The following is a 16,001-nucleotide window of genomic DNA, read 5'->3' as shown; positions in this document are numbered from 1 at the left end:
GGGATGGCACGGTGGCTCAGTGGTTAGCACTCCCACCCTGCAAGCACTGAGCTCTCAGACAGCACACTGTATGCATGGAGTTTGTATGTACTCTGGCGTCCGCTGCCTATGGTGAGGACATTAGACTATGAGCTCCCCTGCGAGATGACTGTGGACTCTGTACATCGCTTTGGCATATGTCAGCACTATATAAATACAAAAATAAATAACTAAAGAGAACCTCCATTCTCACTGTTTTGATTCATGCTGAAGAGAAGAATTTGTTGTTTTTGTATGATTTGTAATTCTACATGGAGAGCAGACGCATTCTTTTCTATTTGCAGGTTCTGCTTTTTTCTTGCACGTGATTGGACGGTTGAAGGCAGATCTTTCTGTGTTTTGTTAGTTTGTATATACGTACACGAGGAGCAGGTGATGACCCTTTATTGGCTCGTCTGAACCCCCGCTATAAATTGAATTACACTTTGCCTGTGCTGAATTTATCTGTAACAAAGTCTGTACCGTTGTACACGGGGAGTTTTATTATAGTGAACCCCATTATTAGGATCTCTATGTAAAACCCCATCACTCAGAACTTTTTTCAATTAAGTCTGTACCCTCCCCTGAGGAAGCCATAACGCGAAACGCGGCAGTAAAAAAGCCGTTCCTATTCTAATTTCGCTCCTCTTTGCTCATACGCATTTAAGGCTTGGCAACCATCACTAAATAAAGGAAAGGGTACAGCTTGGGGTTTCCCTACCTTCCTATTTACATTGCATTATATACTGACAGGGGGACACATTCTTGGTTGCATGGTCCTGGTGGGCAGTAATTGCTTTTGGAGGGGTACCAGAGGCCACCGAATCACAGACGGTGGCTGCGTCTACTACTTTGTATGGCAGAGGTGCTGACTCCGTGCATTAAAAGTTTGGAGGGGGTGGCATGTGGAGGTGATTTTTCTAAAAGCTGTACAGTAAACTTTGTACTGGAAGGAACTGTCTTCACTTCCACTTTACACTTCTGGCTCTGGAACTGAGCCCCCTGTTGGGGGGAGGGAGGTACTACCTGGTGTCTAATAGAAATATATCTACAGTATGTTGTCACTGTTACAGGAAGTATGAGTAAGGAAAAACAAAAGCAGCTGTTGAAACAGAAGGCATTTATCACCAAAACTACAGGGAATTTGGTCTTATTTGGTCACAAGAATCAATGTTCTATGTAATGAAATGAATGGAAGGATCATCTGTTGGTAAAGCCGAAGAAGCATCAACATCTCATGAGAGATTCTGTGGTACGGTCTGCAAGTTTTGGTATTTGAAATGAAGCCACAGCTGCATGAAGAGCTTCAGGAGATCCTCCATTACACAGATCATGAGAGATTCTGTGGTACGGTCTGCAAGTTTTGGTATTTGAAATGAAGCCACAGCTGCATGAAGAGCTTCAGGAGATCCTCCATTACACAGATCGCCATCAGTGCTCTTTAAATGAGCAGAAAGTAGGAGCAAGCCGAATTGTTCGAGGAAGACCATTCCAGAGAATTGGGGCAAAAAAGAAAAGTCTTGGAGCCGTGTGTATGATGAGGTTATGAGTGAGGAAGACGTTAGTAGGTCATTGGAGGAGCGAAGAGAGCGGCTAGGGGGGGATTTTTCTATCAGGTCAGAAAGGTAAGTGGGACAAGAACTGTGGAGGGATTTGAAGGCAAAGCACGGGAGATGAATTTGATTCTAATGTGAAATGGAAGCCAATGGGGAGAACTACAAAGAGATGCAGCGGAAGAGGAGCGGTGAGAAGGCTGTGTATCGGGGTAGGCAGGTGGGACGGTTGTGTATGGGGTAGGTAGGTGGGAAGGCTGTGTATGAGGTAGGTAGGTGGGAGGGCCGTGTATGGGGTAGGTAGGTGGGTGTAGGACACCTTAGGAGGTGAGAACAACTGCTGTATGTTTTGGCCATCCCACCATTACTAGTCCTCTTGTTTTACAGATACAAGGTACAAAGACATAGAATCCCGTCTTCTACCCTGGACTGCAAACACTCAAAGAACATCCACAAGCACAAGTACAGCATGTATGGAAGGCAGGGGACGGATTTCCCTGCCTGTGCAGTGTGGTAGATGTGTATACACCACAAAACATGCTCAACTAATCTGCAGGTCTGGTGGTAGGCACACTAATCAATAAAAATTACAAACCCCATAGGAGAGGGTTATGAAGAAGGGATATTTGTTGTAAAGATACATCAAACTAGAAAGGTAACAATCTTAGCTTGCAGCAACCTTCTACTCACTTTTGAGCTTAATCAGCCAGACTGACTTTCTGAGTCTCTCAGCCGAGCTCTCTCACAGAGCGACTGTCTGTGTCTCCAGCAGGGCTCACTCACACAGTCCACCTGGCTGTGTCTCCAGAGCTGAACTCACACAGACCCCTGTCTGTGTCTCTCCAAGCCAAGCTGAGCCCCCTGACTGAGCTCATGGCTCTATGTTATATACCCACTCTCAGTGCTTCTTCATTATCTCACAGGTGAGAATCTTCCACCTGCTACTTCACACAGGAATCCTGGGCACATATACCTCACATAAAAGAGGAATCCTGGGCAAATATATCTCCCTTCCACCTCCAATCCTGCCTTAGTGTCACAATGTCAATAGCAGATACACGTTGCAGTGGATCCATGATATGATACCATATTATTGTGAGAATCAGATTCTGATGAGCTGTTGATGCTTCCATTGGCTTTACCATCAGATGATCTTTCCATTCATTTCATTGATTTTCAACAAGATGTAGGTTACTACACGTTTCGCAGGTAACGGCTTCCTCAGGGGTAAATAGGCAATCAAAGGCACTGTAAATTCACTAAATATATCACCGATTCGGATATCTATATACTTTTCTCATATATAATTAGAAAAACACCTTCAATTGTCTGCTTCCTTATATATCCCAAGGAAGCAGTTATCTGCAAAATGCGTAACCTGCATCTTGTTGCTTTATACCTTTGATTCTAATACCTGTATAGATTTCTCATATATAATTGGTGAAATTACAGTGTATTCAAATGTCCATTTCTTTATATGTCTTCTGAGGAAGCAGTTATCTGCAAAATGCATAACCTACATCTTGTTGCTAGATTACTGTAATTCTCAAATTGATGATAAACATATATATCGGGGCCTGGTCCTCTCCTCCTGTATCACTGTCTGTATTAGTCTGTCATTTGCAATCCCTATTTATTGTACAGCGCTGTGTAATATGTTGGCGCTATACAAATCCTGAATAATAATATTAATAATATATATGTTACAGTAGATTCTGATATCAGCATATTTAAGGACTTATCTATTCACATTAATAAAGTTGTAATTACTTTCAGGATATTGTTACCCATTTTGGTGAATCTTTACCACATAAATCCGTTATTACCCTTCTCCTTTGTTTGTAATTTTCAGTGCATGAAGTGATGTGGTTTTGGATTTCTATTTTTTCTCTATTTTGTATTCTAGGCAATCTGGTCAAGGTGAATTAATTTTAAAATATTTAGCCTAAAGTCCAATGGACCTAACTGAGATTCCTGCCGACTACCAGACCACTCCGGAGTCCAATCAGCATTCTGCAATCTTGCTGGGCTGTTGAGCTGAAACCTGAACGTGTGATTTAGATTCAGAGAAAAGAGCAGCTATGGATTCCTGAAGAGGAGATAAAGTGATCGGAGGTGGTCTTTAAATGCTTAGATGGACAAAGCGTCGGGCGCTCCTTGATGACTGTACACATGTGGGGCTTTGTATTTACCCGTAAACACGCACAGCGCCCTCTTCTGCTTACACTCCCAAATATAAAACGTTTAATTATGGTCTAATAGCCCTAAAGAAGCCTAAAGGCGAAATGCGTTGGACTAATGAACCATTTTAATTCCTGTTACTTTTACCCTCTCACATTTGTTGCTGGTTGATTTACTGTTTAGACCAGAGGCGTCAACTCAGGCCCACGAGAAAACACCAAATGTCCACTAGAGCTGGCCCGCCGGGAGACACTGCATGCACCACTAATACTACAAATCTCAGAATGCCCTGCTGGTGCTTCAGTCAGGACCCATCACAAGCGACGCGCCCCCCCCATCAACATTCATTAGCCACCTTTTTCAATTGTAGATATTTGTAGATATCAAGGTTGGCCTGCAACTTTGTCCAAATTTTTCATTTTGGCCCACTGTGTATTTGACACCCCTGGTCCAGACTATGCCCACTAAATCTCATTATTTCTATTTGGAGTAGTGCTTATATGCTTTGTGAAGTCATACCATGCTCAAAAGAATATCTTGTATTAATCTTTTATATTGCATACAACTATTTATATGTTAGATTTCTAAAACACACCTCTGCTCCTTTCCTTTTTGTATTTAACCTTTTGGTCAATATATAACAGGGGTAGGCCATAATTATCTACTATTGGTAAGGGAGCGTTCTCTTTTTCTATGTTAATACATTCACAAAAAGGAAAGGAAGAGAAATTAGAGGGGTTTGTTGGCAGAAATTTTTCAAATAAGGTTCACCTATAAGGTCCTGAGGAAGCCTTTGTTATAGGCGAAAGGAGTCGGGTTACAGCTGCAACCATTTACTTGGAAACTGGGATGGGTGGAAGGATATTTCCTCCAGGTAGCAGATATTAACATGTACATGGATATCCAAGCTCTGGGATTTACCTAAGGTTTGTTTTAATACTAGCAGTTGATTGTATAGTGCCACATATAGGCCCCTACTGTAAAATGAATCTGTATATTGTTTTATGGACTTGTTATGAAGTAATAACATGTATATCATACATCTATATATGTTAATGAATTACGGAGTAAACCTGTTTGAAAAAGGAGTTGGCAACTAAGGAACATAATTTATTCTTAGAACCCCCCCCCCATACCCTATGCTTCTATTTATCTAAATACCCTCCACAATACCCAATGAATCAATCATTTGTCCACGTTTCACCCATACACCTAACAAAAGACAATCCTCCAGGCTTTCCTTTTAAAAGATTTTTTTTTTTAATTTATGAGCCTCCCCAGACAGGGAATCAATAGACATCATGAAATTCCTGAAACCTTCCATTGAGTCCCTTTCCCCTCCCATATAAGGTGGCTTATTATGGACGAAACTGATGAATAACCAACAAGAAATGAAAGTAATCAGCTTAAAAAAAAACCGCAGGAGGCCGCCAAAACCGGGCAAATAATATTACAATGCAGCGTTGTGTCCAGGGTGCAGCCCTCACACTGAGGAGGCAGAAGGGACGCGATCCATCGCTGTGAGCACAGAATGAGGAGGGTTCAGGGTGAGGATGAGTCAAATACAATCACTGTGTTACTGAGGAGGTTTGTAGGCGATCTTCCGGGACTTCAGTACTGACCACCGATGTTTCTTCATGTAGAAGATAACAGCGGTCAAGAAAGTTGTCATCAGGACAATCTGTAATGTGAAAAGACACCATTAGTATGGTCAGAGCGCAGAGTTGAAGCTGAGATCTAGTAAGGCTGGGTACACACATGCAATAATTTATTTCAGAACACATTCCAACGGCAAAAGGCTGCAGGATGCATGAGCGAGCTCTGTACATCTCTCCCCTTCACTTCCATTACAATTGCTCGTCGCTGTAGATGCTGTACACATGCCAGATTCTGGTCTGATATCAGCCCTGAAGCGATTTTTGGGTGAAAATCACCTGACGTGTGTACTTAGCCTAAGAGTTTTATATTTCCACATTTACTACGCTCAAAGTATAAAAAAAAAAAAAAGGGGGAGATTTTCTGTTATTTCCCCCCATGACAGCTGGTGTATGGCTGGTAGGGGAGATTCCCCCATGACGCCTGGCGTATGGCTGGTAGGGGAGATTGCCCCATGACGCCTGGCGTATGGCTGGTAGGGGAGATTGCCCCATGACGCCTAGCGTATGGCTGGTAGGGGAGATTGCCCCATGAGTATACTCACTTTGAGGCCCATGCGCTTGCGGTCATCGTGTTCTGGTTCAGAAGCCCACCTCAAGAACGTGCAGACGTCTTTAGCCACCTGGGACATTGTGGCGGGGGTCCCTGAAAAGACAACATATCCATAGATTATTTGTGTACCATTCCCTGGAAATCACTAAATCATGCCTCACTGCAGGTTTATTGTTATTCCCCATATCTCCTCTCTGCTGGAAATCAGGGTGAAGTACTTTAATTGGAAGGAGACTGGCAGGATCACCAGGTATTTAGTATAGCTTTAGGTATATCAAATTATTAGTTCCTCGAGATGACAGAGCAATGTTTACCTGGAGTTCTCAAACCTAGGTAACAGCAATGTAAACCATTACACAGCATCAGCCCATACAGATAATTGTGAGGGTCCCTGCAGGTATGAAGGGGTGGAAGGGACACCCACTTATGTTTATAGGTCTCAACATATGTAATGTATTTGTGCCATTTCTGGGCATAGGCCACAAACAAATGCCACCTAGTAGTGGGGGTGAGGATTTCACCCTTCTATTGTGAAGCCCGGAAGGGATGGAGAAAACTGACAGCTAAGTTGGCACCATCATTGCATAGCTTTACATTACCAGCTTGGCAGAGGACTGGACTCAGGCTGCCTCCCTCCTTCCATTACTGCCAGAGACAGCTGTGAGCGAGGGGAGGAGGTGGCTGGGCAGGACTGGCTGTGTGCGGGTGAGAAGACCAATATCCTGGCAAGGGTGGTGAGGTCTGCAGCATTTATATAACACTGGGACTGTGTGTGCATGCATGTGCTTATATAAATACGTGTGTAGGCAGAGAAGAATGTCTGCATACCTGCCTGTGTTAGTGCGTGCATGTGCCTGGTTGTACTTCCCCTCATACTTTGCTGCCAGGTGGCATTAAAATATAGACGCTGGTTATTATATGACTGCGGTGAGTTGTAGGTATAAAATTGCAGTAGTACAGAAGATACATTATGTCGAACAAAAATATAATTACAAAATACAAATTATGAATGTAATGCAATCCCAAGTATAGAATTTGTGTGTGGGTTCAATGCCAGTTATAGCAGCGAGGTTCTAGATCATAATGGTTCTAGATGGTTCTCATGACTCACGCTGTCCTGCAATTCAGTCATTCAAGTCAAGAGTGATCCCACTAACTGCATTGCAATGCTACAGAGGGTAAAGAAGATGAGTGCCAGTCAAAGGGAGCTGGATGCAAAAAAATGGGGGAGTCCAAAGCTGGAAGGTCTGGGAAGAACAGGTATATGTATGCAAGTGCAGTGTTTAACACAGACAAAGTTTGGTCGGAATAAATTGTAGACGGGTGTTGCCCCTGTATTGTGACCCAGCTGTTCAGTAACGACCCAAAAACAGCAGTTACTGAAAATTGCTTGGTTGTGCTTCCAGCTAAAAGGGGTCGGGTAAAACACTGAAGTGTAAATGTGGGTTTATGTGAATTGGGGGGGGGGGTACATATTGCAGCAAGAACTGAACCTGAAATAAGTATAATAATAAACTGGTGCTCCAGACTTTTTTGGCTTTGCAAACATCAGGGATGGCTGAAAAAAATCTGTCAGGGTTTTATTGCTTGTTTGGGGAGATTCCCTCACTTACTGTTCTGGGGACATCAGAAAGTGAAAGGTGGATCTAGAGGTAAAGCGGACCTAAACTCAATAATTTTACTTTACATAAAAGGGTAGACAGCCATTATATAAAGTAAACATCTTTTTTTTTTTTTTTTGTTAAGTGCAACACCTTACAGTGGGCAAGATAGAGTGACATAGCAAGAGGCCCAAAGATAGCGCCCGGTGCTCGAGGAAAGGTTCAGCGCCATTGACGGATCTACGAATTTAAAGGCAAGTGTGATTTTTTTTATCGGTTTAGTTCCGCTTTAAATTGCCACATTAGGACATTGAAGTCCACATAAAGCTTATTCCAATGTCACAAAGAAAACATTTTGTGGAGCCGAGCCTTGGCCCTTTCATCATAAAAATATTTTTTCCAGATTTGCTTGAATAGCCAACTCTTGCACAGGCAAAGGACGTTCTACTACCCTAACAGAAGGGTTACAATCCACTGACCTGACATACCCACCACTACTTACCATCATCATATTCCAGCACCTCGTCATAGATAGGAGGTGCCATAGCAATAGCCTGGCCTAAGAAGTAAGGGTTGAAGTAGAGGCCTTCCCTCATAGTGACACCGGCTGGAGGATCGCAGTATCCGGTGAGAAGGGAGAAGATGTAATCCTCTCCTCCATGTCTGGAATACAAAGACACAAAGTTTGTGCATGTTCAATTTACATTTTTACTGACTCCAAAATGCAAATAGCTTAAATCATCTTGTCTTTCAAAACCCTCACAACTTCCCATTACTGCCTATACCCCCTCCAATTGTGATACTTCCCCCCCACCTCTTAGATTGTAAGCTCTTCAGGGCAAGGTCGTCTCCTTCTCCTGTGTCACTGTCTGTATCTGTCTGTCATTTGCAACCCCTATTTAATGTACAGCGCTGCGTAATATGTTGGTGCTTTATAAATAATAATAAACATGTTCCCGAAAACAAATTAAAAAAAATTCCTGTGCCTTGGCTTTCAATGATTTTCTAGGACCAGCATGAGGTGTAATCACAACAGCCTTGGCAATGTGTTCCTGTGTAATCACATTGCATTTCAAGCACCCATTATTCTTGGTAGGCAGATATGAGGTGAGGGGGCATCCATCTGTGCATCCAAAAAGTGTTAAAATCTGGAGCCAATGCAGAGATTTATTTTCGTGTCAGCAAGTGTTAAGCTGTTTATGGGGAGGGCGGCTGGCACTAAAGGGGTCTGGTGTGTTTTCATGGAAGGTCTGGTTTAAATTCACCCCATTAGTGGTGTTAGTAAGCCAATACAATAGTTACAATGTAATTGTGCTGCACTGGCATTTACATGAACAATGTTATGGCTTATTATTACACAACATATGTTATATAGCACCAACACATTACACAGCGCTGTACAAGTCCATAGTCATGTTACTCCCGGTCTCTCAAAGAAGCTCGCAATCTAATTTTTGGGGAAGCCAATTAACTTAACTGCATGTTTTTGAGATATGGGAGGAAACCGAGAGGAAACCCACACAAACACAAGGAGAACTTGCAAACTCCATGCAGATAGTGTCCTGGCTGAGATTTGAACCTTGGACCCAGTGCTGCAAACCACTGAGCCAGCGGCCTAATTACCTGGCGTTAGCAATGTAGCTAAGATCAGGGGGTAGGGCGCCATTATTGGATGCTCTAGCTGCCTCAGGGTTGGGGTAAGGCTTGGGGAAGCGGTCAGACAGTTTCCCAGGGCGGGTGAACATCTCTCCGTTATCATCAGGACCGTCCAAGATCTCAAACTGAAAATAAAAAGACAAAATAAGTTATAAAGAAAGTGGGTAATAGATAGAACCCCTGTCCCTATACAATATGCTTCTTAAAATGCAAGATGGCGGCCAAAACAATAGAAGGGGATATAAAGAATCCATCTTGTCACCAAGAGCTCCCATCCCTGCAGTCCTACAGAGTTCTCAGAGCTACCAATACATTGCAATGATTGTGAGGCAGCTCTATGGGTTGCCGGCTACACCAACAGGTAGAGCAGTCAGGACAGCTCCCGTCTAAATCCCTGCACCCATGTCTAAGGCTGGGGAGGGCGGAGGGCTAACTAAACAAAAGCTTTGAGGGACCTCAGACTCAGAATAGGGAAATTCTCACCTCCTCAGCCAAGGCTTTGGCTTCAGCTTCTGTATGGCTAACACCAACCAGGTTTCTGAAGGCCAGGTAGTCCATACTGTGACAGGCCGCACACACCTGCTTGTATACTTGGTAGCCACGACGCACGCTGCAGAGGGAGAAGAAGAACGGTCATAGAGCTGCAAGAGCTTCATATCGTTACAAAGGACATTACACAGGTTAAAGCAAATTCCACCCCCAAACAAAAGCTGCTCAATTTCTACCTATGGGTCTGCTAAACTCCTTTTGTCTGATATTTTATACATCTGAAATACACAGAGACCGTTTTACCTGCCAAACAGTATAGACTTTTTATTTGACAGGTCTTACAGTTCATGCCGGCAAGAAAATCTCTCCTGGATGGAAATGACCTCTTCTTGGAGAAAAGCAGTGATGTGATGCTCATATAGGGATCAAGCCAGAGGTGCACTGCCAAACCAGCAAATGTGTCCCCGGCCTGGCTGTGCAGTATGGCAGAGGACTGCAAGATTAGCTGGGTAGAAATATACGTCTTCTGTGTGTTCTGTTGCAGAGCCTCATGTATGGCTGAGGGGACATCGGCCACTTCCTTGGCGAGCATGGCTAGGTCTATGCCAGCAGGGGTTTGTAATTCAGGGAGATCGGTATCAGAACCCTCCCTCTCCAGGTGCTAAACTCTCCTGATTGTGCCATCTTGGGTAGCTAGCTTATCCGCCTTCTCTTTGTGCGGTGTCAGTGGTAGACGGCATCTCCATCGATACAGCATTTAGGCATCGATCAGTTGCGGCAGATCTGGCGGTGGAAGCGGTGAACAATGCAGAGGGGCTGACTGTGAGTTGGAGAATCCGAGCATCTAACCAATCAGGCACCAGAACCGGATTCTTTAATTGTGTTCTTAGCCAATGCCAGGACTTAGAATTTAGGTATCTTCCTGGTACTTTTCTGTAACCATCCGGCTGTTTTTGGGTAACAATACAGGGGCTGCCACCCACCTAAAAAAATTTCTTCCCACCTGGCTTAAAAAATTTTTTTTGGGTTGAACACAGATTTTAAAGTAAAACTTTTTGCTGTACAGTAGAATAATCTGTTGAGCAGTCCATCTCTGCCAATATTATTATTACTACACAGAATTTATATAGCGCCATCATATTACACAGCGCTGTACAAAGTCCATAGTCATGTCACTAACTGTCCCTCAAAGGAGCTCACAATCTAATGCCCCTACCATAGTCATATGTCATTAATGTAGTCTAAGATCAATTTAGGGGGAAGCCAATTAACCTAACTGCATGGTTTTGGGATGTGGGAGGACACCCACGCAGACACTGGGAGAACCTACAAACTGCATGCAGATAGTGTCCTGGCCGAGATTCGAACCAGGGACCTAGCTCTGCAAAGGCCGGAGTGCTAACCCCTGAGCCACCGTGCTGCCTAATATCATTTTACACAGTGATTGGCTTTGTGTGCTCATGCTTGCACGCTCATGCTCTGCACATATTGTCTTGTTACTCAAGTCTCAGGAAAGGTGAAGCAGTATGCGGTTGTATATAAGCCAATTGTGAGCCTCCCAGGTGCTGAAATGCTTGTTATACCTAATTTAAAGTTTACACTATGAATACCGGGACATAAAGCGACACAAGGGGACACATGAGGTCACCTTGAGGAAGTGATTGTATAACATGCGGCCTGAATACTTTAGCTGAATGGATTTAGTGCAGAGCTGAAACATCTGAAGCTTCCAGGTAATGAATAAAAAGACGATGGATCTGCTCACTGAACCCAACATGGCGAGACGTCGCCTCCTGTCCCCATGGACTAATCTATCTCTGCAGTGAGGGAGCTGGGCACCGACATCAGGTATAGAAAATAGGATTTTACATTCAGTGAAAGAAATGCAACCAATCACGCTTTTCTATTCTGTACAGTATATAGGGAATTGAAAATATTAAGCCAACTGACCCCCCCAGGGACTATTAGATGTTTCTAGCAGACCGCCCATCACCCAACACAGAACTTCATGCCAGGAGGCCATTGTGCTCCAATGCTCGGGTCTGGATCATTCACTATTGTTGGGAGCTAACTCAGTTTACACTAGATGAGCATTTCCAGTGCATGCAGCAGAGCCCTGATTGGCTACCAGTGCAGCTCCTCCCCCTTATCAGTCTGGGTGCTGCTGTGGCAAGAGGCAAATGTCACTTTGCAGGTCACATGCAATCTGTCCTCCTATTGGTTGATCTAGGAGGAAACAGCTGTGGTGCAGTGCACAAGCACATTCAAGCTCAGGAAACAGATTGTGTTTCTCTACATTTATCAGCCTGACTCCTTTTAGAATTTGTTTTGTTTGATTTTGGCTTTAATGAACTATTCCACTTTCTTCCAGGGGATATTTTATACATGTGGAGTAAAGTTCCGATGACATCATAGCTGGGGCAAAAACAACCCCTACCAGCACCATAAAGCAATAATAACCAGCAATCAACCAACAAAAATGGCCTCCCAGGCCCCAGAGAAAGCCTAACACCACGCAGAGGGGGCATTTAAAGAAGAAACTAATGTAGAATCCCTAAACCCAGTATGTATCACAATTATTTAATGTAATCACAAATACGAAAAAACAAATCTGCCCCCAGCCTCCCCCTCCAGTCTTGCACACTCTTCTGCTGAAGTTGCTTACTTTGATTTCACTGCTTCTAACAAAGTACATTAGATGCTGCAGCAAATCAGATAGAGCTCCGCCTCACTACCTGCCTATGACCAGTGAAATCTCTGCACCAATCACAGTCCGTTATGCTTCATTCAGCCAAATGACCCCTTAGCTGTTTGCCCAGCAATGCCCAGATCTCTATGAATGGGGTGCAGTGTTCCACCCAAACTTGGTGGGAAGTAGCTGTAGGCAGGTATGAATGCCCCATGATTCAGTATGCTGGGGCCGGTCAGGGACCAAACCATACCCGAGTCACAGGAGGTCCCCGGCACCGTGAAGGATCATAATGACTGAAGAATAATAAATCCCGGCACTGATCAAACTGGCGATTTCACTTCCACCTCACAAGCTTCCATTACAATGGAGCCAACCTATGAAAGCCAAGCAAAGAAAATTGGATATGTGGCTCCTAGCCAATCAGGAAGCAGATACCAGGAACAAAACGATTGGACGTTGTGAGATTTTCAGGTATGCTGTTGGCTCAGATTCTTCAGTGTCTTGGCACCCAAATCCCACCTATAGGGGTATCTGTGTGTCTGGGGGGGTAATTGTGAGAACTTATCATTGGGTGATCATGACTGGAGCAGAATTTAAAGGGACATTACCTGGCGTGATCCAGAGAGGAGAGGAACCCGCTGTGACTCCATGGGTAGTGTGGGGGGTGGAGTTCCAGGTCGGAAGCTTTAACGGACCTGTGGAGTGCCAATGCCAGGCCTGCGCCACCGGCTATTACAACCCCCAGCGTGGAAAGAGCCAACCTACGGCCCCGGGACAGGGTGGCGAATGACATGTTGGCCTGTGAGAAAGAGAAAAAGAAGAGTCAGAGAAATCACAATTCCCAAATTAAGTATCCCCCTACCCATAGTGGGGCCATTAGATTGTAAGCTCCTATGACAGTGACATGGACTCTGTACAACGCTGCAGACTATGTCAGTGCTATAGTAAACCTTACAACTAAAACGGACCTGTCATGTTAGAGCTCACACAGATGCTGCCATTGTTTGATTCCCCACAATGGTTTTTTGTTCTGGTGCCCGGGAGATCAGGTGATGACAATACTCAGTGCTGCCCCCTGTAGACTGTTGTCATCAGACAAAGATTTCCCCCCTGCCTCTTATTGGTGACAATTAAAAATTTGGCACCCAGCAATAAAATCATGACACGGGCCCTAACCTACCTATACCCAAAATATGTGCAGCTTTAGATATCATTATAGTCAATATAAATAAATAGATTTGCCCCCCTTCCTGTAGAGCAGCAGCAGCCTGAGGGGGGCGCTAAGCAATCAGGTCTAAGACAGGGGAAGCCACTACCAGGAGGGGTAATAGAGGTGACCCTCAAGGGTCAATGATGGAGGACGACCACCAGGGGGCAGGAGATGGACACAGGACCTCAGCTCTCATACTACCCAACCCTGGGGCAGCACAGGGAGTCCATGTTGTAGGAGGAGCCTTGTATTGACAGGTATGGGGGAGGGGTCAGTCCTACTGGCTGAGATCAGCTCAGACAGTGCGCATTGCAGGAGGAGGAGTCTGATTACCCCGAATCTCAGGGTGACTCAATGGGGGCTCAGTACTATGAATTACTTTGTGCAGCTCAGACAGTACGTATTGCAGGATCGCTGGGTGGAGGAGCCATGAGGTGAGGGAAGGCTCAGTCCTGGCATCATCTGATGCCAAGTGCAGCTCAGACAGTACATGTTTCAGGTGTCTCCTAACCTGTCAGGGTGTCCCCATGTGCAGAAATAATGGGGTCACCCAGACTCAGGATGAGCTTTACCATTAATGCAGCTCAGACAGTACACATTGCAGGAAGACAAGTCTACTTATATAACCAGTTGTCTAATGTCCCCATATATAAAAGGCAGAGGGGTCACCACGCCTCATACTACCCTGCTGCAGCTCAGACAGTACACATTGCGGGTCACTTATATAAGGTTATTCAGGGTGGAGGAGTCCTGGCATCGTCTCATCCTGGGTGCAGCTCAGACAGTACATATTTCAGGACAAATCTACTTATCTAACATGTTGCACAATGTCATGGTGACACATGACACAGCTCAGACAGTACACATTGCAGGAGATGTTTCCTTATATAACCTGCTGAATAATGTCCTGGTGTCCCCATATATGAAAGGCAGGAGGGTCCCAGGCCTAATAATACTCTGCGGCAGCTCAGACAGTCCATGTTTCAGGTGGATGATCTAACCTGTCAGGGTGTCACCATGTTCAGAAATAAGGGGGTCACCCAGTCTCAGGAGTTCCTGCAGCTCAGACAGTACACATTGCAGGCGGTTATTTAGGCTGGAGGAGCCATTAGATGGGCACGCAGTCCTGGCACTGTCTCATCCCAGGTGAAGCTCAGACAGTACACATTGCAGGAGGACAAATCTACTGACCCAGCCGTCATGTAATGTCCCAGTGTCCCCATATATATATCAGAGGGGTCACCAGGCCTAGTATTCTGCTGCAGCTCAGACAGTACACATTGCAGGTCACTTATATAAGGTTTTCAGGGTGGAGGACCCTCAGTCCTGGCATCGTCTCATCCTGGGTGCAGCTCAGACAGTACATATTTCAGGAGGACATATCTACTAATCTATCCTGTTGAATAACATCAGGGTGTCCCCATATATATAAGTCAGAGGGGAGACCAGGCCTAGCATTCTGCTGCAGCTCAGACAGTCCATGTTGCAGGCAGAGGTCATTGGCTCTCCTATATCACCTGACCCTGGTGCAGCTCAGACAGTACACATTGCAGGAGATCCCTATTATCTAATCTGTTGTACATGGTATCACTCTGGGTGGAGGAACCATACAGGCGGCAGAGGGGTCACTATTCTCTGGTGCAGCTCAGACAGTACATATTGCAGGAGGACAGATCTGCTGACCCAGCCTGTTATGTAATATCCAAGTGTCCCCAATTATACATTGCAGTGGGGTCACCAAACCTAGTATTCTGCTGCAGCTCAGACTGTTATTATTGCGGGGTCTCTGGTTATCTAAGCCAGGGAATAACATCCTGGTGTCCCCATGTATACAAAGCAGAGGTGTCACCAGGCCTGGAAGCCCTTTGCTGTGTTTAATACAGGAGGGGTCCCATTAAATGATATCCTGGTGTCCCCATGATATTATTCCTCCCCATCCGGCCTGCCTCGGTGCAGCACTGACAGTCCCGGTGCTGGAGAAGGTCTGACGGACCAATCAGAGGAGACCTCCGGCCTGTCTCCCGGGTGACCTTCACTTCACTCCAAGCTTCACCCTCCGGCCCCCACCGGCCACCCCACCCTCAGTGTCAGCGCCCCGCTGCCTTCCCTCCTTCTGTTACCTGTGGCGGCTGTGGCCAGGCCGGCTTACTACCGAGAAGTTGTCCCGCCCGCAGCGACCTCCGCAGCACCAGGCACGCCGCCGCCATCTTTCCTGAAAGGATGTGCCAGCCTCCCTCGAAGAGCCGGCTACACGTCACTTCCTGCCGCCATCTTACTCCTCCCAGCTCGCAGTGACCTTGGGGTAGAGGAAGTCCTGAAGCCTGATTGATAGGTGCACCAAGATGGCGGCTGTCTTCCTCTAACCACCGGCTGCGCATGCGCCGTGCGTTCGG

At 45.3% G+C, this 16,001-nt stretch overlaps 1 protein-coding gene across 1 annotated transcript; it reads right to left on the bottom strand.

Annotated features, from left to right (window-relative positions):
* Positions 1 to 4,988: 4,988 nt before the first annotated feature.
* On the bottom strand, positions 4,989 to 16,001 carry CYC1 (cytochrome c1). The gene is made up of 7 exons (XM_072410557.1): positions 15,729 to 16,001; positions 13,007 to 13,197; positions 9,701 to 9,827; positions 9,185 to 9,342; positions 8,064 to 8,224; positions 5,953 to 6,053; positions 4,989 to 5,433 (listed from the first exon to the last, which is right to left on the bottom strand). Exons 1-7 carry the CDS (start codon positions 15,984 to 15,986, stop codon positions 5,329 to 5,331), a joined length of 1,101 nt encoding a protein of 366 aa, XP_072266658.1. The 5' UTR covers positions 15,987 to 16,001; the 3' UTR covers positions 4,989 to 5,328.

This window comes from Pyxicephalus adspersus, chromosome 5 (genome assembly GCF_032062135.1).
Source record: "Pyxicephalus adspersus chromosome 5, UCB_Pads_2.0, whole genome shotgun sequence".
NCBI lineage: Eukaryota > Metazoa > Chordata > Amphibia > Anura > Pyxicephalidae > Pyxicephalus > Pyxicephalus adspersus.
The sequence above is the reverse complement of the archived record's forward strand: the minus strand, read 5'-3'. Positions and strand labels throughout refer to the sequence as shown.